Raw genomic sequence first — 25,203 nt, forward strand, 5'->3', positions numbered from 1 at the left:
CTTGTAATCACGGAACAGCGATGAAAAGGGAGTCTAATCAATGTAACAGCCACTTTCCCAGCTCTTCGCAAAGCCCATTGGTGACTTCCTTATACGGAAAGCAGGTGTTCCCACGGCATACAAGTCGGCGTCAGGGATGTGTTGTGGCCCAGTGCATGCGTTATCGAGGTCAAAGTAGAAAAAATCAAAAGCACTACACGACAGAAGTGCACAGCATGCAAAACGCCCCAGGGTTATTTACTGAGATTTGGATCCATAAAATAACAGACTGAGCGAGACAAAAACCGCTGCCAATCGCCCCCATGCACTTTCATTCATCTGCAGAAATTGCCCATTGTGAAGAATGCCCAACCACCTCCGATCGCCTAAAAGCTGACATAGCTAAGTCAGCAGCTGTGCCAGCAGCACATCTGCATGATCTGTCATCTTGTGATGAACCAATGAACACGTTGAGGCAGTATAAGCAAAAATACTGACTCTCTGTACCAAATACCAAATCAAAATACCAAGAAAGTGAAAAATGCCTAACTTTTCTCGGACTGCGAATGTGAAACTCGAGTGTCGTTTCGACTTTACGGACGCAGCTAGAAACGATCAGATATGCACGATGCGTTAACAATTAGCGGAAAGTAAATGAGATGCGTATCAACTAACAAAGTAAGATCATGCCACAACAGTCTTATTGATCAAAATAGCAAAGAATGCAAAAGAAGTAAACTTTACCCGTACTCTCGAGTCCCAAAGTTGCCAAGATGGCGAACTAAACAACTGCACATGCGCTTGTTTTGGTAGAAAGGTAACTTCCGCTTTCTTGAAGCTGATGTGGGCTAGACTGGAGGCTTGGCAAATGAAGATCAACTTGAAAGCGGTTTTTGACTTATTTTCGGAATGATCTGACCTGTTCTGGTGTAAAAGTCACAAGATTTCTAGAGCTGGACGGAATGAAACGATGACCGCACTTTGGTGAAGGTCTTCCAAGTGTCAAATATGGATAACTCGCCAGTTGCCGCGCCAAGTGGCTCGGTTCAGGATCAAAACAACTCCAAGTCAACCTCTAAACTTGAGTCTTCTCAAATGGAGACAAGCGAAGAAAACCCTGCTCATGGCTCAAGTGCATCCAAAACACAATCAGGTATGGCGTATCCATTGGTGAAATGTATACTTGTCATAATTTTAGCATTGACCCCTTTTTACACAGGAATGAATGGAATGTCCAATGTTTGGCTGCGTTATGACAAAGGATTTTTTTTTGAACAATTTTAGACATGGTGGGATAGATTCTACTACTTTCGAGTTTCTGTTTTCAGCCGTTTTTCAGATTATCCTTCTGCCAAACAAAAGTTATTGAGTATTTATTTATTGTTCAAGTTTTGTATTACATTCAGTTGTAGTTGAGGTTCTTTTGGTTGGGATCAGCTCGTTACTCCCCCCTATCGCTACTCCCCCATATCGCTACTCCCCCGGCTCGTTACTCCCCCGTACACAGAAAATGACTGGATAACCCTGTGATAGTAAGTTGGCATGAAATATTGTTTGCCCACCCCCACCCACCCCCTGTCCTCCAGCTGTTTTATTTGTTTCTTTGTTTGTTTATCCAGAAAATTTCTCCGGAAAAACAATATTTCATGCCAACTTACTATCACAGGGTTATCCAGTCATTTTCTGTGTACGGGGGAGTAGCGATACGGGGGAGTAACCGTATCGGGGGAGTAATGGCTTGTTACTCCCCCGGCTCGTTACTCCCCCGTATCGCTACTCCCCCGGCTCGTTACTCCCCCGTATCGCTACTCCCCCGGCTCGTTACTCCCCCGTATCGCTACTCCCCCGTCATGCATTCTGAAATAGTATCTCTTCTGCTTAGAATATATACTTTTTTTCAAAGATGTACTGTACACGAATGTACAGGCAGATCTAGCAGTTGTAAGTTCTTTAAACATGCTCTCTCTCTCGAGTCTCTCTTGAAAATTCAATTAAGTAATAACTGCATTACTTAAGTGTAATAAAAAGGCACGGGGGAGTAACGAGCCGGGGGAGTAACGAGCCGGGGGAGTAACGATACGGGGGAGTAACGAGATGCTCCCCTTTTAGTTTTACCTCAAATAGTCTACAAGAAGAGCAAACTGCCGAATGATGTTGTGGGATGGAAAGAATGCATCTGAAGTTGCTCTTGGCTTGTTTCGGTTTGTACACTGTGCATTATAAAGGTAAAAGATGTATACACCATTTTAAAAGCATTTAATTTTTTTTTATTCATTGTTATTATACTGGTTCTTGCATAGCTATCTATCGATGTCTCCGAGTCTATTATATATATATATATAGGTGGACGCAAAGTTCATAGATGTAAACATGTGAGGAAATAAAAGAATAGAGGCATGTGAGAGCACATGAACCCGCCTTTTATCTCACACATGTGATGATGTGTGCATCATTGCATGACTATGAGAATTGAGATCGGTGCAATTAATTTTCTCATCTCACCCATCCTCAAAACTGATCTTCTTTTCCAGACACTGTGAATTCAGAAGAGCCTGCCAAGTCTCCAGAGAACACAACAGAAGAGAAGCCACCAGCATTTATGCCAACTGAAGAGACCAAAGCAGAGACTGAGCAAGAGAGTCAGCAGACTATCACAGCCTCAAACCTGTACCCAGTTCTTTCAGACGAATCAGAGGTCACTCCAAAGACTGACCTGGACTCCATTACAGAGCAAGTGGCAAATGCATCATCTGAGACAGAGGCCCACAACAGTCACGCTAACTCTCTCCCTGAGGGGAAGAAGAGCAGTGAGTCGGTGCCAGATGAACGGTCAGCACACTCCACTTCTGCAGAATCTCTGAAAAAAGATGAGTCAAGAGAAAAGGCGGAAAGCTGTGAATCTCAGAGACTGCCAGCCGCCGCTCCTGTGACGGAGGCAGAATCAGCACAGTCCACCCTGAAGAGTGCAGCCGATGGGGCAGAAGCACCAGAGTCGTTACCCTCTACATCTCAATATGGGGCGGAGGCAGAAGCACCTGCATCTGAAGGTGTTACTGCAGCAGCCTCAGCAGCAGCAGAGGAGGGGGCAGTAGGGGGCAAGAATTCCAGCCCCACAAACGGGGAGAGTGTGTACTACGTGAAGTGGATTAATTTCAACAACGGCCGGGTGCCCGTCATCACGCAGAACGAGAACGGACCGTGCCCCCTGCTGGCCATCATGAACGTCTTGCTGCTCAAGGGCAAGGTGCGGCTGGCCTCCATCGTGGAGATGATCACGTCGGAGCAGCTGATGGCGCACCTGGGCGAGTGTGTGGTGGAGAGCAAGCCAAAGGTACGAACAAGCTGAGTGAAACACTATAAAGACGGGCAATCCAAATCTCCACTATTTCGTGGATTTCTGCGAAAACAAAAAAAAACAAAAGAAAGTTTTTTCTTTACATGTGCACAATTTATCTTTCACCAGAGCAGGTACAATTCATATTTACTAGGCCTGGACCCCCGGCGTTATTTCTTTCTTTCAAACTCATTCTTCCTTGAATGATTTGCCTGAAAGATAAGGATAATTCGGGCTGCTTTCTCACTTGGGAAAGCGAGCTTCCATACCGTACTGTGCTACCCTTTTTTTTTGGGGGGGGGGGGGGTGGGGTCCTGCGTGCGTATATTCATGTTTCCAACCCCTGAGAATTTCGCTTTGAACTTGGGTTCTGTATCGTGCGCATGCGTGCACACGGAGGTGTTGGGACACCTTGGATAGTCTGCACAAAGTTGACTATGGTAAATAAATCCCTCGCCGATCGTGGGGATCAAACCTACGCCGTTAGTGACAGTGACTGAGCTAGCTGAGATGGCAAGAAATGTATCTATGCTTTCTGAATGATTACAGTAACAATAATCTTGAATGTAGTTTTGCCTCAAGAAGTGCATGCACAACGGGTTTGTGTTTTAACAGAGTGGCTTTAGAGCAGTTAGCTCCCTTTTTGACTCACATGCGAAGCAAAAGTGAGTCTATGTACTCACCCGAGTCGTCCGTCCGTCCGTCCGTCCGTCCGGCCGTCCGGAAAACTTTAACGTTGGATATTTCTTGGACACTATTCAGTCTATCAGTACCAAATTTGGCAAGATGGTGAATGGTGACAAGGCCCCAAAAAACATACATAGCATCTTGACCTTGCTTCAAGGTCAAGGTCGCAGGGGCCATAAATGTTGTCTAAAAAACAGCTATTTTTCACATTTTTTACATTTTCTCTGAAGTTTTTGAGATTGAATACCTCACCTATATATGATATATAAAGCAAAGTAAGCCCCATCTTTTGATACCAGTTTGGTTTACCTTGCTTCAAGTTCAAGGTCACAGGAGCTCTTCAAAGTTGGATTGTATACATATTTTGAAGTGACCTTGACCCTGAACTATGGAAGATAACTGTTTCAAACTTAAAAATTATGTGGGGCACATGTTATGCTTTCATCATGAGACACATTTGGTCACATATGATCAAGGTCAAGGTCACTTTGACCCTTATGAAATGTGACCAAAATAAGGTAGTGAACCACTAAAAGTGACCATATCTCAAGGTAGAAAGAGCCAATAAGCACCATTGTACTTCCTATGTCTTGAATTAACAGCTTTGTGTTGCATGACCTTGGATGACCTTGACCTTGGGTCAAGGTCACATGTATTTTGGTAGGAAAAATGTGTAAAGCAGTTCTTAGTGTATGATGTCATTGCTAGGTTTAGTTATTTGACCTTGACCCTGAAGGTCAAGTTCATGTAAAGGTCAAGGTCAAGCATGTGAGTCGTATGGGCTTTGCCCTTCTTGTTTCACTTTTCCCTGAATGAAAGCAAGTCTCCAACTTCACGGGTGGGCTGTTTTTTTTTTCTCACTTATTCCCCACATGCTTTGGTACTGAAAGTGGAGCTTGCACTTGTGTTTTTTGAAGTGTGACATTAACAAGGGTGTGTCATTTATTTTTCAGAATCTAGATGAGACACACAGAGCAAACTATGAACAGAACATGCAGGATGCTATGGACATGATGCACAAACTGCAGACGGGACTGGATGTCAACGTCAAGTTTACTGGGTTTGAACTCCTTTAAATGTGTTTCCATCTTGGTTAGTTGGTGTCGATTTTACGCTAGTAATGAAAAATTGACAAGGAATAAAACATTATAAGTGAATGTTTTCTTGTGTCTACAAGTATAGTTGAACATGTGATAATGACCGCCTGAGGGACCAATCAATTGAGGTAGCTAACAGGGATCGCGCTAGCTTTTTAAAAAACGCGTAAGTCATACGCAACGAAACGAAAAAAACGCGTCACGGACCAATATTTTTGCGTACTACGAAAACACGTACAGACACAAACAAAACACGCACGAAAGACTTAAAGACACTCCTTACCTAAATACGGCGAGTTTTCCTGTCAGCCGCACGCTTCGTTGTTGAAAATCCCAGAGCAAAAAGACTTTTAGACGCCATGCTGAGTTTGTTTCCCGCTCTAATACGACTAGACACACTTTCCGCCTTTTGGAAGCGCGAGATGGGAGAGCAGCTAATGTCTGTTTCATTATCCGACAAGACATTATCTGGTAATACCCTCGTTACGTTCGTTTGCGATACTTCGATGCAAAAAGAAACGGACTTTAGTTTTGACGCGCAGATTTCATGTGTGTCGTCACTTCTCGAGCCCTATAGTCAGTTTCAGGATCGGGTGATTATTAAGTCAGAGCAAAAGCGCTGCGTGAAGACAAGAAAAAGTTACAATATTTTTGCGTATGGCTTACGCGGCGCGGCGAAAAAAACGCGTCAGCGACTTTTAAAATGCGTCAAATACGCAAAAATCGTGCGTAAACGCGATCCCTGGCTAAAGACATTAAATGTGAATTGTATAGCAAAAAAATCATGAAGGATCTTTATGGGTGGTCGTAATGTGTTTTTTTTATCCTCTTAGGCATGAATATTAGAATATTATATTGTATATCATTAATATATGCAATCACATTTGCCTTATTATTACAGGGTGTCTGACTTTGAATACACATCGGAGTGCATCATCTTTGACTTGCTCCAACTGGCCCTCTACCACGGCTGGCTGGTTGACCCGCAGAACGAGGAAGAGGTCAAGGCCGTGGGCAAGTGCAGTTACAACCAGCTGGTGGAGAAGATCATCCAGTACAAGCAGTCTGACAAAGAAGAGATGGTCAGAGAAGGTGAGACTGAAGGGTGTTGTTCAGATGTTTTGAGTATACAGTGCCTCTTCCCCCCCCCACCGGAGGGTAACAGTTGGTCGTTTAAAAAAAATTGTTTTACGCACACAGACAGACACATACACACGCACACACACACCAACGACTAACTAACAAACCAAACAAAAACAAACCAAGTAAAACCAACAGGGGCTCACATCCATGGGAGGTGGCATAGGACAAATGTCCTGGACAATGCAAAAGTGATAGGACATTTGTCCTGAACAAAAATAAATCAATAGGACATTTTTTTTCGGCGGCATGTTGCTTTTTCGGAAGAAAAAAACCGCGAAGGTAGGCATGCAACTGTCAACCGGCTTGGAGCATTCAGCGTTGCAACCCTTGGAAGCTCTTCTCTATAAAAAGCTCATAAAGTCTCCTAAAGTTTTGTCTGCTTAGAGTGACACATCGCTTCGCAAAACATCGATAAAATAGCAAATCAAACAACTGTAAATTGGAAAGTACTGACAATGTCCGGATCAAATAAAAGCACAATCGGACAATGACCACTTCGTGACAAAAACAATAGGACATATGTCCTCTTGTATGAAAAATGTATTGGACATTTGGAAAAAATATCCGTGTTTGTCCGATGTCCGAGGTGGATGTGAGCCCCTGAACCAAAACAACAAGCAGAACGCACTTTGAGCATGGTCATGGTACAAGATTACCTCCCTTCTTACACAGACCTGGGAACCCATACGATTTCGCTGTACTTTGTACGCATGATTGTCGAGAATACGATCAGTACGGTCAGTGGGAAAACAATACGACGAGAAAAATTCCTTGACTACTTTTCTTTACAAGCCCATCCCGAAGCTGATCCAGTTTTTGACACATGATTACAGTTTTTGTCAGTAAACATTGAAAAAAGCATTTGTATTCAATGACAATGTATAGGTAAACGTAATTAACAGTGTGACGGACGCGTGTGAAGCATGTTTTAATCATGGATGTTCAAATGTTGTGTGGAGTACGCTCATTTTTCTGAAAATACACCAAGTTTACTTGAGAATACTCCAAGTGCAAAACAGGTGTTCCCAGGCCTGCTTACAGAAAGCTGTTCAAAGTTAAAAAACAAAGGATTACTGTACTCACCAATACAAAGACGACACAAGACGATTACGAATTTTCGCTTCTGGAAGCTTCATCAGGAAAAGAACACAAAAGACAACAAAAAGCAGACGCAACACGGAACGAACAGGGTTTGAAAGAAAATGGAGGGGAAACACGCAAAAAGGGGAAGGAACTCTAGGAACGGAAATGAATGAAAGGGGAGAGAAGTGGTTGGAATTTGTTCAGTGAAGTTACCATCCTCTTATGAACAGCTTAAATCAGTTTGTTTCTTGAATTCCTGGTTATTGTTAGATGTTTAAGTACACAAAGAGACTGAAAGGAAAACCTGGAGTCATACTTCATCTTCTCTTTACTGTGATAAATTGTTGTTTTTGTGCTTAACACTCGCGGGGCCCTGTGGTACAGAGAAGGTGACTCTAGCTGCCATCCAAATGGGAATATTATGAACACGACCGCTTTATGTGTAAGCAGGTACTCCAATTTACGAGGATTTTAAAATGAAGCATCTTGGTAGAAGGATGTATTACTATTGGGCTGCCATGTGAGGAGGTAACCACTGCAGTACGGAACCACGTAGGACTTCTGCTGTTCATACATGATCGATCATCCCCACCCAAAACCACAACTGCTTACTTTTCCTCAACAGCTTGGTTCCAACCAGTAAATCTCTAATACATTACCACTGGACACAGCATAGCGCTCAGTGATGCATCAGTATTATAATGACGGTACGAACGTTGGTCAACCGTCAAGGGCTCCTTACTTGGGATATTAACTCAATAACTGTGTCTGTGTCTTGGTTAGAATGCTTGCCTTAAAGGCCGAGGTCCAACAGGCCAGAATACCCATGGGTATAGGCGGAGCCTATTTTCAGTGACCGACAGGTCTCAAGTTACCTAGTCTGGTGGATGCAGTGGCCAAGGCATTCCGCTTGATTAAACAAGCCAACAGCAGACTGCATACCTCGCCTTGGTGTGTGTGCCGTTCTTGTGAACCTCTGTAAAGTCCCGTTATGTGTGTGTGTGTGTGTGTGTGTGTGTGTGGTATTCACCTTTTTTTCTGACGGTTATTTGGAAGCATTATTAGTTGCAATAATTTATTCACACTAGCAATAAATCCTCTGAATGCAGATTACACGCACATACATACACACACACGCACATGCCGTCGCATGCGCGCGCGCATTTGTACACTTGTGCAATACAACTGAGCACATGGTGAAAGTTATGCGGCAGTGCCATGCACTAACGCAACCGGTCAACCTGACTTCGTGTTGAAGACTGAAGAGTAGAAATACCCTCTCTCTTGGTGCAGAACCTGATGCTGAGTGGAAACTCGCACAAACAATCGGATGCCAAGAACTTGAGGGACCATCTACAGAGTTAAATGTGTCACTGCTTTCTGTACATGCATGTTTGAATGTTTCACCCAAGACATTGGCGACACTATGTAGCTCTGTGTCTTGGTTTTACAGTTCCCAAGGTATCAAAGTCGATACCGTTTTCAAGACGAGTAGGTCAGTCTAGCCGGCTTTTGGAACAGCGGAACCCTTGTTACACAAACCGACTGCATTCTCTAAAGAAAATATATTGACCATTGTCTTTGCCATAATAAGCCAAATGTAAAGCCTGTGAATCTAACAAGTTGAAACTGACTTGTTAGACACCCTTATTTTGAACAAAAATATAGTTTGCGGTTGTTAATAAAAATTACGCATGTGACCGTTGGCTTCAAGTTGACCAGTAAATCCAGATACATAACGGCACTGTGAGCGTGCATTTCGCTCCCCGAGCCCACATGTTTGGTTTTGTCTTATGTTACCAAAATTTGCGGGAAGAGGAGAAATTTGGTGGGAAAACTTGCATTTAGTCAGTCAAGGCATGGTCTCGCGTCGTCACTGTCCGGAGGAGAACAGCTTTGTGACTAATAAATGTTTAAAGGCACAGTAAGCCTCCCGTAAACCATCACAGATACGGTCAGGCTTTTACACACAGTACAAACACCCTTTCATTTAAACACTCACCGATTGAGAACATCCTAGGTGCCCTCCGTAAAGAGCGAACAATTTTCAAAGAATTTATTTTTGCGTGGTTTATCTTACCCCTGAGCCATCGTGAACCCGTGTGATCCAGTTTCCCTTTTTCACAATGTAGTCGTCAGTTAGTCATTTGAATGCGACTCGATGTCAGCTTATCTACAATAGCACGTTTTTATGCACGAAACAAACGGCTGTGGTTCACAAGAACTCTAGCGATGGCTTTTGACTGTTGAGAGGAACGGCGATATGCCGCATAAACTGTCGTCTGCTACGACCCTTGCGTGACCCTGCTTCCGGGCTTTTCTTTTTTCAAACTTTCACAACTTCGAATTGCACTGATCTTGTCTTGATGAAAACACGCTGTCAATTTATTATTTAGATTTTAAAAGTTAGGTCTAGCGCAAAAACGCACCACGGTCCAAGAACTTAATGATTATCATCGATCCACGGCTATCGCCAGTTTAAGGGAAGTAACTCATTTTTGACCTGAGCTTCAGGATGGGTCCAAAAAGTGTTCGAGACAATCTGCAAAATTAATTCTTTAAAAATTGCTCGCTCTTTACGTAGGGCACCTAGGATGTTCCCGTTTGGTGAGCGTTCAAATAGAAGGGTGTTTGTACTGTGTGTAAAAGCCTGACAGTATCTGTGATGGTTTACGGGAGGCTTACTGTCCGGGCGTGATTTCCGGGATATTCATAACAGCCGTCCAGCACCAAAACGAGGCGCCATTGTTGTAAAGGGCCAAGTCCACGAAAATAAATTCTTTGAAAATTTCTCACGCTCGACAGAAAGCAGCCAGGATGTTCCCGTTCGGTGAGCGTTTAAAATGAAAATATGCTTGTACTGTATGTAGACGCTCGGGGAGCTCTGTGATGGTTTACGGCAGGCTTACTGTGCCTTTAATTAGATAGCAGAGCATCACTATTGCTGGATGTGGATGAATATGATATCTGTGACGGACAGGGATTACAACATTTGCTGCAGAGTCGCCTGAATAATAGTGTTTTAGTGTGTGAAAAAGTGAAGAAAGTGTCTTTCATGAGTCATGAGTGCCTGGTTCCAACGTGCATGACTGTGATACGCGGTGTTCTACCGGAAACATCAAGCAACGCGTATACAATTATTTTCTCTGGAAAAGTCTGCCATAAATTCAAGACATTGGTACTTTACTGACGATCGTATTCATCCACCAAATAACTTCAGCTTCCCTTTTCAGCCCAAGAAGAAAACCTTTTTTTCGGTTGAATATGTTTCACTTTAAAAAAAAAAAAGTAATGAATACCAAACTAACATTCGTAAAGTGCAGACTATCTTTGAAACGATTTCTTCTTCTTCTTCTTCAGCGTTCCAGAATTTTCTGGTTACGTGTGAGCTCGTTTGCCCATTTGGGTTCCCCACACTATACTCTGAGAGCATAGTCAGCTCACTCCGCTTTCGTTGGGTAAAACGATTTATTAATTACAGAACGATTATTGAAAGTGTTTCACTCTCAGGCAGATTAGCCAGTGGTGTCATGTAGCATCCATGGCGGCTGCAATAGCGCGGAGTGACCGGAACTTTGGGGTCAGGCAACATCTGGTAAACGTTTTGTGGTGGGTGTGTGTTGCCGAAAAGGAATGAGCGGTGCGTGGACATTATCTTTCTCGTGTCTTTAGCTCCGCCCAGTCCACCACGACTGACAGCCGTTTGATTTTAAATTCAAATTTGATCAAATTTGGTGAGTGAATTTTTTTCTGAAAGTACGTTATCCAGGGGTTATTATAAACACTTTTTGGGGTGCATGTGTGGTGTACACCTTCAAATGTTTGCTTGACAAAAATGGTGCTTTTGAGTTTGGTATAGACAGAGTATTTTTGAAAATAATATTTCAAGTGAGAGCTCGTTTCCTGTGAAAAGTGCAACGCGCCGCTCTGCTTTTATACCCGACCCTCGGCCTTTAATAATAATGATAATAATAATGGACATTTATTAATCGCCCCTTCTCACAAGAGCTCACGGCGATTTACATATTAATTTCTGCCGTGTGAGATGGAATTTTTTACACAATACATCACGCATTCACATCGGCCAGTAAATCTCAAGCCATTACGGCGAATATTTACTTTTTACGGCCTGTTATTCCAAGTCACACAGGTATTTAACAGACTTACTGATTTCTGTGAGAGCAACAATGCATACCATCTAGGTACATGCATTGTAAAAAGTCAGGTAAAATCACTATCTGAGTATTTGTTAGGGTTTTTATAACAGGACATTTTCTCTTGTTTGCTTTGCTTTGTGTGTTTGTGTTGTGTGTGTGCGTACGTGCTTGCATGTGTGCGTGTGGCTGTGTTTCATTTACTTAAAACAACAACAACAAAAACAGGAAAGCCAACAGGTGAGGAAGACAGTAATCCTCCCATTACCGTGAAGTGAATATAAGTGAGGTTGTTCTTACATCTTCAACAGCATGAAACACAGTAAACAGGAGTGCTGATTGTCGATTGAGTAAAATTTCAGACGATTGAGTACAATTTCAGACGATCGAGTACAATTTCAGACGATTGATTTCAATCTCAGACTACTCTTCATGTTTGAGTTGCTGCTTAATAGAGTTAACAAAGAGCTGTCGTTGCATTTCAGCCTTGATAGCGGAGCAATTTCTGGACCGAACGGCAGCACAACTGACGTACCATGGACTGTGCGAGCTGTCATCTACAGTCAAAGAACAGGAGTTGTGTGTCTTCTTCCGCAACAACCACTTCAACACGCTCCTAAGACACAATGTGAGTACAACAACTCCTGAATTCATTTTGCAGATTGAAATAACATAGTGTCTGATTTCTCACCTGTTCAAAAAATTATCCTTCTGGTTGCAAGTCAGGTAAAACTGTCTGTAACTTCTGATAAACAAAGGGAATTAAGCGCTCTAACTGCATACAACATGAGTAGTAGAGTAACTGAGAGTTATTCGGAACCAGTCTCCTGGCACCCGAGAGAATTTTTGTTTGTTTGTTTGTTCGTTCATGGGCTGAAACTCCCATGGCTTTTACGTGTATGACCGTTTTTACCCCGCCATTTAGGCAGTCATACGCCGCTTTCGGAGGAAGCATGCTGGGTATTTTCGTGTTTCTATAACCCACCGAACTCTGACATGGATTACAGGATCTTTTTCGTGCGCACTTGGTCTTGTGCTTGCGTGTACACACGGGGGTGTTCGGACACCGAGGAGAAGTCTGCACACAAAGTTGACTCTGAGAAATAAATCTCTCGCCGAACGTGGGGACGAAGTCACGCTGACAGCGGCCAACTGGATACAAATCCAGCGCGCTACCGACTGAGCTACATCCCCGCCCGAACCTGAGAGAATAACAAGCATTGAAATGAACAAGCCACTTTCATCCTCAAAAAAACACATTTTTTGTCTGTTATTTCATTAGCTGAAGATTGTATGACAACAAGTCTTTCATGTCTTCTTCTGCGGTTGATATAACTGGTAATAGTAATGCGTAACATCTACAGTCCAGTCGCTAAGACGAATCCCAGGGTTTTTTTCAGGTGGTGACGTGTAACCCATAGCTGCTGCTGTAACTTTGCCGCTGGTCAGGGTTGATGACATAGAGCATTATGAGCTGGGCAGTGTGACAACAAGTCAAATTTTCACAAGACTTCACTGTTGTTTGTTACCACTACTGAAGCCCAATGACTTGTGACATGATCAAATCGGTCATATGCGCTCTGCTGGAGGTGTCCGCGTCGGAATTAATTCAGAGAAAAAAAGATAGTACCAGCTCTGTTCAGATAGCAGCTATGGGGGCGGGGATGTAGCTCAGTCGGTAGCGCGTTGGATTTGTATCCAGTTGGCCGCTGTCAGCGTGAGTTCGTCCCCACGTTCGGCGAGAGATTTATTTCTCAGAGTCAACTTTGGGTGCAGACTCTCCTCGGTGTCCGAACACCCCCGTGTGTACACCCAAGCACAAGACCAAGTGCGCACGAAAAAGATCCTGTAATCCATGTCAGAGTTCGGTGGGTTATAGAAACACGAAAATACCCAGCATGCTTCCTCCGAAAACGGCGTATGGCTGCCTAAATGGCGGGGTAAAAAACGGTCATACACGTAAAATCCCACTCGTGCAAAAAAAACACAGGAGTGTACGTGGGAGTTTCAGCCCACGAACGCAGAAGAAGAAGAAGAAGAAGATAGCAGCTATCTGTTCAGATAATTGACTGTTAATAAAAAAATTCATTTTTTTCAAAATCCAAAAATGTAAAGATATGTGATGTTTGAATTAATGTTAAGCCCAAAAACAATGAAAATCTGTTTATGCAAATTAGGTCCTGTGTGTACGTGATACCAAGACAATCCTGTCACAGACAACAGGTTTCAATCAGCCAGGACATAGTCTCAGTGAAGACTTTTTAGTTCTGTTGTGATGGTTGGGCCGACAGATTGTCTAAATGTTTTGATATCACTTGTTAGGTAATTAATACATTTACTACTTTGCAAAACCTCCAGCATTCACTGTCTATGCTCAGGTGAATGATCCGGCCAGTCATTTAGTCAGGTAGTGAATGAAGTCGCTTTGTGTTTACAATGCCAAAGCTATGACATCTTCTTCTTCTTCTGCGTTCGTGGGCTGAAACTCCCACGTACACTCGTGTTTTTTGCACGAGTGGAATTGTACGTGTATGACCGTTTTTTACTCCGCCATTTAGGCAGCCATACGCCGTTTTTGGAGGAAGCATGCTGGGTATTTTCGTGTTTCTATAACCCACCGAACTCTGACATGGATTACAGGATCTTTTTCGTGCGCACTTGGTCTTGTGCTTGCGTGTAAACACGGGGGTGTTCGGACACCGAGGAGAGTCTGCACACAAAGTTGACTCTGAGAAATACATCTCTCGCCGAACGTGCGGGGACGAACTCACGCTGACAGCGGCCAACTGGATACAAATCCAGCGCGCTACCGACTGAGCTACATCCCCGCCCAAAGCTATGACATGATATACCTATTCGTTGAAAGGGAAAGAGAGTGCACAGACGAACAAGTCAGTTTAATGGAAGCAAGTGGATGTGATTCGGAAGACATTTGCTATGGCTTGAGTGGTTATACTCCCAATAAGATTCAGTCTTTGGAACAGTAGGTTGTGATAATGACAGTTTAACATGGTCTGCTTATGCCAAGAGTTTGATCACGATAACATGAAAAGAAAAAAATGATTGTTTCGATTAGCGTGCCATGTGGGCATAGACTCACGAGATAGCTCAGTCAATAGTGTTGCTGGCTTTGAAACCAGTTGTCGCTATCAGAATGGGTTTGACCCCAAAGTTAGGCAAGGGATTTATTCCCCAGAGTCAACGTTGCACAGACTCTTCTCGGTTTCCGAACACCCCAATATGCACGAATGTGCACAGTACAGATTACAAGGTCACAGCGAAAGTCTCATGCCTTGGGGAAAACACGAATATCCGCATGCAGAAAAAGAAAAAAATGGGTAGCGCGATTCTGGCACTGCAGGCTATCCCTAGCGAAAGCAGCCAAAATTTCCTTGTAGGAATTCTCCAAGGACAATAAGATTATGAGTTATTTCTAATATGCTGACTGTTAGCAAATGATAACAAGGCATGTCGAGAAAAAAGATATCAAGCATGAGCCTTTTGGGCGAATGCTGATATCGTTTGTGAGACATGACTGTTGTCATTTGCTAACAGTCCGCATATTAGAAATAACGGTTTTATTACCGTTAAATTCGACCAAAACAAATTTCGAAGCGACCCCGCGAATTAGACAGAACAGCCGCAATGGGAACTGGAGCGTTCCTACCTGATTATGCCTGTCAGTCAAAGAATTCTCGTGACCTGCGTCAGCCAATCAGAGTAATAGTCCTGACGTGATGAATATTCACAGATCAAATGCGTTTGACACACAACAATCTCACAAGATAAACCATGTTCAACATGCGTTTCGGTTGCTTCGCTTTTTCTTGTTGAATAGAGAGCGACAGATTTAGAACCGACTCAAGACGGATGAGAAATGACGTAACGCGAGTGACGCAATTTTACTTGATTTTCCGAACTTAGGTAATTTAGATTTCAAGTGAGCGGGTCGGCATTTCACACTCAGAGGATGGGCGGTACCTTGCTGTTCCGTAAAGCACCCACCGACAAAACTCGCTTATCGGTATTTTATTAGATAAAGAGAGTATTATCTGACAGCATTTGAAGTGTCATTCTGTAGAATAAATCACGCTGATATTGTTGATTTCCATTTTTACTTTGTTTTGTCAATTTTTAGCTTGATATACAAAAAGGGTCCCTGCCTGAACGTTATAACATTTAACAGGTCACCTAGAATCCGTCCTGATTGGTCAAAAAGCCATATGGGGCACTGAATTGGTAATAAATATATATATTATATATATACGGTATTACTTACTTACTTAGGCCATTATGAACCCCCGGGGGAGTATAGGCCATCGACGACAATTCTCCATCCGACACGGTCCTGGGCTGCCCTTTCGATCTGGCTCCAGGTCTTCCCCTGCCTGTTGATCTCTGCTTCAGTGTCATGTCTCCAGCTGTTGCGCGGCTGGCCTCTCTTCCTTATATATACGGTATACCAAATAGCAAATAATATTGAAATTCAGTTCACGCTTTTGGCATGTGGGCTAGTGCACTCTTACCTTAAACATTCTAAGTGTCAAAGTGAGACATGTGACTCTAGGTCATTTCACATAAAACTTTATGGATCACAGGTGTGAAACCTGGTTAGCCTGAGGCTAATGATTAACCATGCAAAGCTAGTGACTGGTAGCAGTTAAATTATTTTTGAGGAAAACTGACACTAAAGTATCTGGCTACATGGTGTGACTGTTAGTGTCATGGGACAAAAGTTGCTTTCGGTGGCATATTTGTTACGTACAGAGAAATTGCTAGGGACACAGGTGATCCTGGTGTAAAATCTTATCAATTTTGTAAGCAGACAATGAATCTAAAACGTAATCCCTTTACAGTGTGGTGGTCTACTCTGAATGAACGATTGCTAGATAAATGGTTTTGTGTCTGTGTCTCTGTGTGTGTCTGTGTCTGTGTCTGTGTCTGTGTCTGTTAAGTGGTTATAACTAAAACTGAAAGTGTTGGAGAGGCAGACTGTCATTTTCATGTTGATTTTTCCTGGTTGTTTTGTTGTGTATGTAACCTTGCTTTTCTCATTTTATTAGTTTACAGCCTACAGACACTATAAGCATACTCCAGCACTGATCACAACTATCAATTCGTATTCAGTTTGAAAGATATTTCTTACGCTATAATGCTGACACAGACTGGTTGCATGACTGAGTGAACAGTCTCAAACACTGGGTTGAAGACCACCTTAATGCAAACAGTGTACTACCACATTCAGGTGGACCCTGTTTGTCTGTCTGTCTGTCTGTCTGGGTTTTTTCTCTCTCTCTCTCTGTCTGTCGGTCTGTCTCTTTCTCTCTGTCTGTCTCTCTCTCTGTCTGTCTGTCTCTCCCTCTCCAGGGCCGGACCCAGGGGGGGGGGGGTTCCAGGGGTTCCGGAACCCCACCCCTGGAAAAAGCATGTACCTTGCTTTGACTTTTACTAGTTTTAGCACCAAAACAATGCTGCTCTTAACCCTCAAAACAAGGCCCAGAATGCACCAGATTGCACAGATTTTAACCGTTTTTCAACAAATTTCCGGGGGAGCATGCCCCCGGACCCCCCTGGTTCGCGCGCCTGCTTTGCAGACGCGCGCTTGTGGCTTCGCCACTTCGCTGATTTGCCCCCCCAAAAAAGGAGGAACCACCCCCTTACAACTCATTTGGTCCGGCCCTGCTCTCTCTATCTTTTTCTCTCTCCATCTCTCTCTCTCTTTCTCTCTCTCTCTCTCTCTCTCTCTCTCTCTCTCTCTCTCTCTTCCCTTCTTTCACTCCCCCTCTCCTCCCTCTCTCCATGATAAACCAACATTTCTTTTGAAGGGTGACTTTATTTTGCTGTGCTGTGCTGTGCTGTGCTGTCTGTCTGTCTCTCTCACTGTCTGTCTGTCTGTCTGTCTCTGTCTGTATGTCTCTCTCTGTCTGTCTCTCTCTCTCTCTGTCAGTCTGTCCCCCTCTCTCTTCCACTCCCCCTCTCTCTCCTCCCTCTCTCGCTGAAAAATCAACACTTTCTTTTGGCGGGTGACTTTATTTTGCTGTGCGGCACATCGGCATGACAAAAAGAAACACGTTTGATTTATGAACACATAGCATTCTGCATGTACTTTTTATTCTTGTTTGTGCAGTGCGTATTAGAATATTTTCCAAAATGAAAGGCCAGTGCATGTGCATAGTATTTTATTTTAGAAGGATAATGTACCTGATTTCAGACCACCGTTCATTTGGAATAGTTAATTGGTGAGAGACATTGACTTAGCAGAACTGTTTTTATTGGAAATTTAATACTAAGACTTTTACAGTGTACTCAATACAGTATGGTACAGTTTTTGTTCTGGAAAACAGGGAGACAACTTTCCAAATGGCAGTTTTTTTTTTAAACAGATGAGAAGGATTTAAATTTTTTAAATGTTTCACTTGATATGTTGAAAGCTTCTATGAAGAAATATTCACCGGGAGATTCTTTGTAAGATTTTGGATTCCATCGGGTGGCTGATTGAGAAACAGTACCTGTTTGTGATGCAGGGTTTTATCTGAAGATGGTTTTAGCAAAGAAATGGACACACAGAGATTTGTACAGTGAGATATTTTACAGGCTCTCAGTGCTATCCTCCAACCTGTAAAGCAGGTTTTCACAGGACATTAGACCGTGCAACATCAACACCATCAACTGGCTGTTTGGTTTTCCATTGAAAGAGTAGTTCCTTTTTTTTTTTTTAAGGTAAACAAAGAATTAATAATGATTTGTTGTTGTGGGTTTTTTTAAGAAAGAGAATTTGTACAATTTGTTAGTGTTGATGTTGCACAGCCCTTTCAAAATAAGTAACACAAAATATTTACATTTGGACTTGAGACAATGACACCACAAACGCAGGACTAGCAAAATAATTAATACTTGTGGTACAGTAGAACCTGCACTGAGCTTCTTGAATCTTGTTTTTTTTCAAGCTTTCTCCTCCTTTTGGTCATCAGAAAAACTTTTATTTTTATGAATTTCAAACATTGCAGAATACAATGAGACTTCAAAACAGACAAGAGGCGAAGCCTTCAAGGCTCACGTAAGAAATCAACATACAGTAACACAAACTCAATCACTCAGTCACACATACACACACACAGTAAGCATAGGTGACATGGTGCAAGAGTGCGAGACACTAGATCTAGATCTGTCTGTCTGTAGCCCCCAAAACCCACCACCACCCGTTTTCTTTGGATACACACTTTAACTACATACGTGCCGACGAAATGTTGATCATTGCTTCAATACTTTGAAGCTGTTGCTTAAATAATAACCAGATAAAATTAGTATTTCGGTGTTCAGTCAAATGTTAAAGTTTCTACCACAGACATACATACATACGCACGCACGCACAGACAGACAAAAGTTAGCATCGCATAGGCTACACTTACGTGAGCCAAAAAGGGTGATATTCTAAAGGAAGAAAAAAAACAAGCCCTAAAGCAAAACAGTGATAATTAGACTTGAATGGTTACTGAATAGTCATTTTGTTTGCAGAAAAGTGGGAGACCCCTTGTTTTTGGCACTTTATAAAAACATCAGCTTGTTTTATAACCACCTGTAGTTCATCGCCCAGCCTGCTCACTGCAGATTCTACTGTCGCGCTAGCGACCCTCTGTACATGAAATGCAAAACCTGGTCAAATACTGAAGACACACAAAGGTGATCTAATGCCTGTTTTGAACATAATGTGCTGTGTTCAGATTGATCTCTTGATTTCTGAGCAAACATGTGAGAGCAAATTGATCAAAAATGAGTACATTTACAGCACATAAAAAAAAAAATTGAACATGGATATCAAATTCATTTATTAGAGAGAAAAAAAGAAGAAAAAAAGGATAGTATAGACAAGTATAAGTACATGTAACTCTATCTAAATGAATTTTATTTTACAAGGCACAGTTTGAAAAAAGAATGTCATGGTCATATGAAATACATCACACTGTGTGTGTGTTCTAAGTTTTTTAATGTTGTTGTCATAATCAAAGCAATTTCAGTCATAGATTTTTCTTTGTTTGTTTCTGAATTATCTTTTTGCTACTAAATTTTCTGGCAGTCTCTGGAATTAATCTGATGTAAATGCATCATTAAACCACAAAGCTTCAAGACAGCTGGATCAGCTTTCAGTTTGTGATGACACTTCAATGAGGTTAATTCCAAAGTCTACCAGATGGACGCTGAGGGAGGGGGGGTTGGGGATAGTGGGGGTGGGGGTAAGATGTTGACATTCTACACTAGTGGCAGAGTCAGACTGGCAATGACGTAGACGAGAGCGGTGCAGGCAGAGATGATGTGGGTGCTGCGAGAGGAACCTGCAGCGTTAGTTAGATCGTCGTCATCATCATCATCGTCATCGCCTCCCTCTTGTTTCGAATCAGCAGGGGCAGGAATTGTAGTTTTGGTGTCTTCTGGGGGTTCTTCGTTCTTCACCTGTTCTTTTTTACCTGGCAGAGCGGATACTGTAACAAAAGGTGAACAAATGAATAACTTGTCAAAAAAAAACCAACGAGTGTAAATACATCATTAAACCGCAAAGCATCAAAACAGCTGGTCAACTTTCAGTTTGTGATGTCATCCTGATTTTGTCATCCTGGAGCAATTGCAAAATTAAATGGAGTGTATGGGGATGACACCTTATGTGGGCCAAGATGTACACGCCGGTTAACTTTATGTGCAGACTCAGAGACTGTATCCATGTACCACCCCTGTGTCACCACTTTGGCATGTAAAAGACCTCAGTCATTCTGCTATAAGTGCAGGTTACTGTTTACACCTACACAGCGACTCTGTTGCTGCTACCTTTCTTCTGCCATAATTTTTGCAGTGATGGGACAGTAAAGTGATGAAAATGAAGAAACAATAAAAATAAAAATCTTTCTTTAGATCCTGCAGAATGTGTGATCTAAATGACTGCTAGTTTTTAAATAAACAATAAAGTTCATCTCTAAGAAAATTGTGCACTTTAAAAAAGATGCTGAATTTTTTAACTTATTCTGACATAACTAACCATGTGAGGGAAATGGAAAAAAAAGTATGCAAAGACTACCCTTTTTAAAATCTTAAAGTGGAGGTAAACTGACAAGAAAATCTGAGAAAGCAGCTGATCTTCACAGAGGAACGGAGAACGTAGATATCAGGAGTCTTAAGAGACTGGGATTTCACTGTAACAGCTAACTGACCTGTCACTCCTCCCATAACATCGCTAGGCCCGTTGGTGACGATGTGGTTATCGTTGTCGTCATCGTGGTGCTGACTGTTGACGTCGTTCTGAAAATCTCCATCCTCATCATCCCCCGTGTCTGTGATGTGACAGTTGTAGGGTTCACCGGCGTACTGCTGCTTTATCACGTTGAACGCCATTAGCGCCTCTCCTTTGCAGCCCTCAATTTTTGGCCCGATGCACTGGGAGTATTGCTCTAATGCTCTGCAGTACAACAAAACAAACTTGAATGCAACGGATTTGTGTGTGTCCGTGTGTGTGTGTGTGTGTGTGTGCGTGTGTGTGCGTGCGTGTGTGTGAGTGTGTGTGTGTGTGGGTGTGTGTGTGTGTGTGTGGGTGTGTGTGTGTGTGTGTGTGTGTGTGTGTGTGTGTGTGTGCGCGCGCGTGTGTGTGTGTGTGTGTGTGTGTGTGTGTGTGTGTGTGTGTGTGTGTGTGTGTGTGTGTGTGTGTGTGTGTGTGTGTGTGTGTGTGTGTGTGTGTGTGTGTGTGCATGTGTGTGTGTGTGTGTGTGTGTGTGCATGTGTGTGTGCGTGCGTGTGTGCGTGCGTGTGTGCGTGCGTGTGTGTGTGAAGGAAGTAATGCTCAGTCGGCTTCTCCTATGCAGCCTCAAATTTTTGGCCCGATGCACTGGGAGTATTAGTATTGCTGTTATACTCTGCAGTAGAAAAAAAAAACCAAGTTGAATGCAGCGGAATTTTGTGTGTGTGTGTGTGTTTGTGGTGTGTGTGTGTGTGTGTGTGAAGTATTATGTTCAGTCTGTCTCTCTTTTTCAGTCTACTATTTTGGTATAACTGTAGTGCTGTGCAGTGGAAAGAAAACTTAAATGAAGCTGACTTTTTATTTCTGTTAGTTTTGTTGTAAAATAATCCTGATGCCTGATTGGGGATACATGTATTGCCGTAGTGCTAAGCAGTTGAATGAAAACTTGAATGAAGCGGAATTTTTCTGTATTGGTTTTGCTGTGAAATAATTTTCAGTAGGCCTCTCATTTGCACCCTGCCATTTTTGGCCTTATGCCGGATTAGGGGTATTGCTTTAGTGTTCTGCAGTGGGGAAAAAATCGAGAATGAATTTGAGTTTTCCTTTGAAGACTGGTGGTTCTTTTGTGCCTACATTGTTTTTTTCCATTCCCACAGTATCTTTTTAGCTTCCCAAAACATCCATACCTTCATTCATTAGGGGATATTTGTCATTGTTTTATTTCTTTGTACATTTAGTCAAGTTTTGACTAAATGTTTTAACATAGAGGGGGAATCGAGACGAGGGTCGTGGTGTATGTGTGTGTGTGTGTGTGTGTCTGTCTGTGCGTGTGTGTGTGTAGAGCGATTCAGACCAAACTACTGGACCTATCTTTATGAAATTTTACATGAGAGTTCCTGGGAATGATATCCCCGGACGTTTTTTTCTTTTTTCGATAAATACCTTTGATGACGTCATATCCGGCTTTTTGTAAAAGTTGAGGCGGCACTGTCATACTCTCATTTTTCAATCAAATTGATTGAAATTTTGGCCAAGCAATCTTCGACGAAGGCCGGACTTCGGTATTGCATTTCAGCTTGGTGGCTTAAAAATTAATTAATGACTTTGGTCATTAAAAATCTGAAAATTGTAAAAAAAAATATATATATATAAAACGATCCAAATTTACGTTCATCTTATTCTTCATCATTTTCTGATTCCAAAAACATATAAATATGTTATATTTGGATTAAAAACAAGCTCTGAAAATTAAAAATATAAAAATTATGATCAAAATTAAATTTTCGAAATCAACTTAAAAACACTTTCATCTTATTCCTTGTCGGTTCCTGATTCCAAAAAACATATAGATATGATATGTTTGGATTAAAAACACGCTCAGAAAGTTAAAACGAAGAGAGGTACAGAAAAGCGTGCTATCCTTCTCAGTGCAACTACTACCCCGCTCTTCTTGTCAATTTCACTGCCTTTGCCACGAGCGGTGGACTGACGATGCTACGAGTATACGGTCTTGCTGAAAAATTGCATTGCGTTCAGTTTCATTCTGTGAGTTCGACAGCTTGACTAAATGTTGTATTTTCGCCTTACGCGACTTGTTTTCTTCTGCCCACATAAGGTGTCATCCCCATACACTCCATTTAATTCTCCAGTGTCTCATCCGGCTACACTATTGAACACCTGTATATTAGGTGCATTGTCTCCCTTTCACTATTCCCTTTTTGTTCTGTGCACTTCATATCATGCAGACCTTCAGCAGCAGGAAAGCAATCGCCCTTGGCTCTTCTTTCTATGTTCTTGCAAATGTCTTCCGCGATCATGAGCTCATACTCACATGTAAGAGATGGTTTTTTTATGTGTGTGACCGTTTTTGACTCGCCATTTAGGCAGCTAATACGTTCTTGGTGTTGTGCTTGCGTGGAAACATGAAGGGGGATTAAGCACTAGCAGGTCTGCACATAAGTTGCTCTGACCTGAGAGATCGGGAAAATCTCCACCCTTAACCCACCAGATGCAGCTGGGATTTGAACACTCAACTGTCCACAAAGAAGGCTCATGTCTTATCCACTGTGCATCGGTCTTCTTTATATCTAAATGCTATCTCTTGTCTCTTGCACTCATTTTCGGTGCAATCCCTACCTCCCTCCCTCCCTCCCCTCCATCTCTCACTCCTCTTCCTCCTCCAACTCTTCCCTTCATCTCTTCTTCTGCTGCTCTTAATCGCCTTCTTCTTTCTTTCTGTCCAACTTCATTCCTATCTTTGGTTTAGAAGCTTGCAGCCAATAAGTCCTGTTTCCAGCCATTGTGACAAATCCTGTAATCCTGTGTTGGCACAACCAGGGCATTGAAAAAGCTGGGGAAATTTGCATAAGGCAACAGCGTCTTAATTGTTCTCTGGGGGGCTCTAATGCCTGTTTACTTGTTATCTTTGGAGGAAATCCAGCAAGAGGGGGGAAGAGTTGAATAACCTCTCCTGTTGACCGCAAAAATGGGGTGACGGTGGGAAGGATGAGAAATTGTTGTGTGATAATCATAATGTGTGGTGTTGTATGATGTGAGGGTAGTTTGTGTGTGTGTGTGTGTGTGTGTGTGTGTGTGTGTGTGTGTGTGTGTGTGTGCGTCAGTGTGTGTGTGTGTGTGTGAGCTTGGGTGTATGCGCTTCAGAAGCATGATAATTAAACTAGCAGTATTGTTTTGTTCATATACTTGTGGTTTGTAAAGTTTTATTCGGTTAAATTCAAAGAAGCGGAAAGATGAGATGGTCATATCCCTGTTTAACTAAATATAGTATGAAATAGAATGAAATAATAAAACAATAATATATTAGAACAAAACAACATGTTGGCAGTCAGAAGAATGAATTCTGCAAGCCAAATGAGTTTCACTTTAAAGGGAGGCCGGGCGAGATCTCTTACTGGCAGAGCTGTATTCTAAATAAGAGGAAAGATGAGATGGTCATATTCCTGTTTAACTAAATAGAATAAAACAATAGAGCAGAGCAAAACAACATGGCAGTCAGAAGAATTCTGCAAGCCAACCAAGTGTCACTTTAAAGGCTGACATAGTCCTATTTAATTAGTTTAATTACATGTACTTCCAGGGCTTTTCCCATCGTTGCGGGAATGTATAAATTAAGCTTCCTGCAAAGTTTTAGGTTTGAAGTCCTTAGCAATTACGAGAAATAATTAATTCTTTATTGCATTGTTTAGCAACAGTTCTCCAGGACTTGGGCTATTTTTAGACCGTTTCGTAAACCAAAGATGGCGTTTGAGATTGTTCTGTTTACATTCGACACTATCAACACCACTTTGCAATACTGAAATAATTTTTTCTGTGTTCGAAAGCTACAGCCAATCGTTATTATATCCCCTTAGGTACAGTTTTATAACATATATTGGCACATGTAAACAATATGAATTAATGAACGCTACGAATATGGCAGCCTTTAAAGGGAGGGGCAAGATCTCTTACAGGAAAGATGAGATGGTAATATATCCCTGTTTAACTAAATAAATAAAGTATGAAAGAGAACAAAATAATAGAGCAGAGCAAAACAACTTGGCAGTCAGAAGAATGAATTCTGCAAGCCAAACCAGTGTCACTTTAAAGGGAGGGGCGAGATCTCTTACTGGCAGAGCGGTGCGGTGTCGTTGTGTCTGCTGGCTTCGGACAGCATTTCCCGTTCCTCTTGGCACGACATCTGCATGGCCACGCCGATGTCTTCTGTGTCACAGTCCTCCCCGCTCGCTGCAAACAACACAACCGTCACTGACACATGCCAACCTTTGCTTGCTTGCTTGCTTGCTCGCACTTGTCAAAGAGCACAATGAAGTTTAAAAAGTAGGGGAGAATAACCTGTTGAACTGAAGATGGACATATTTGCCCTCAAAGTTTGCCAAAGTTATAGCTGGTCTTTCTTTACAGTTTCTAAGAAACGCGGGACTTAAGCATGCTATTATACATAGAAAACAGCAGTGAATGAAAACTATGCGGAACCAATATCTTGATACC

General features: G+C 42.3%; 2 protein-coding genes across 2 annotated transcripts in view; one reads left to right on the plus strand and one right to left on the minus strand.

The window, feature by feature from the left end:
• Window positions 1-823: 823 nt before the first annotated feature.
• Window positions 824-25,203, plus strand: part of LOC138971611 (ubiquitin carboxyl-terminal hydrolase MINDY-1-like) — a 57,002-nt gene continuing 32,622 nt past the window's right edge. Inside the window, exons 1-5 of the mRNA XM_070344379.1 lie at window positions 824-1,132; window positions 2,511-3,310; window positions 4,954-5,060; window positions 5,999-6,189; window positions 11,963-12,105. Of these exons, the coding sequence (XP_070200480.1) occupies window positions 988-1,132; window positions 2,511-3,310; window positions 4,954-5,060; window positions 5,999-6,189; window positions 11,963-12,105 (1,386 nt within the window). The 5' untranslated portion in view covers window positions 824-987. The remainder of the gene's footprint in view (window positions 1,133-2,510; window positions 3,311-4,953; window positions 5,061-5,998; window positions 6,190-11,962; window positions 12,106-25,203) is intronic.
• Window positions 17,499-25,203, minus strand: part of LOC138971620 (uncharacterized) — a 10,898-nt gene continuing 3,193 nt past the window's right edge. Inside the window, exons 2-4 of the mRNA XM_070344397.1 lie at window positions 24,822-24,939; window positions 20,675-20,919; window positions 17,499-19,954 (exon numbers count right to left, since the gene is read on the minus strand). Of these exons, the coding sequence (XP_070200498.1) occupies window positions 19,725-19,954; window positions 20,675-20,919; window positions 24,822-24,939 (593 nt within the window). The 3' untranslated portion in view covers window positions 17,499-19,724. The remainder of the gene's footprint in view (window positions 19,955-20,674; window positions 20,920-24,821; window positions 24,940-25,203) is intronic.

This window comes from Littorina saxatilis, linkage group LG7 (genome assembly GCF_037325665.1).
Source record: "Littorina saxatilis isolate snail1 linkage group LG7, US_GU_Lsax_2.0, whole genome shotgun sequence".
In the NCBI taxonomy this organism is placed as follows: Eukaryota; Metazoa; Mollusca; class Gastropoda; order Littorinimorpha; family Littorinidae; genus Littorina; species Littorina saxatilis.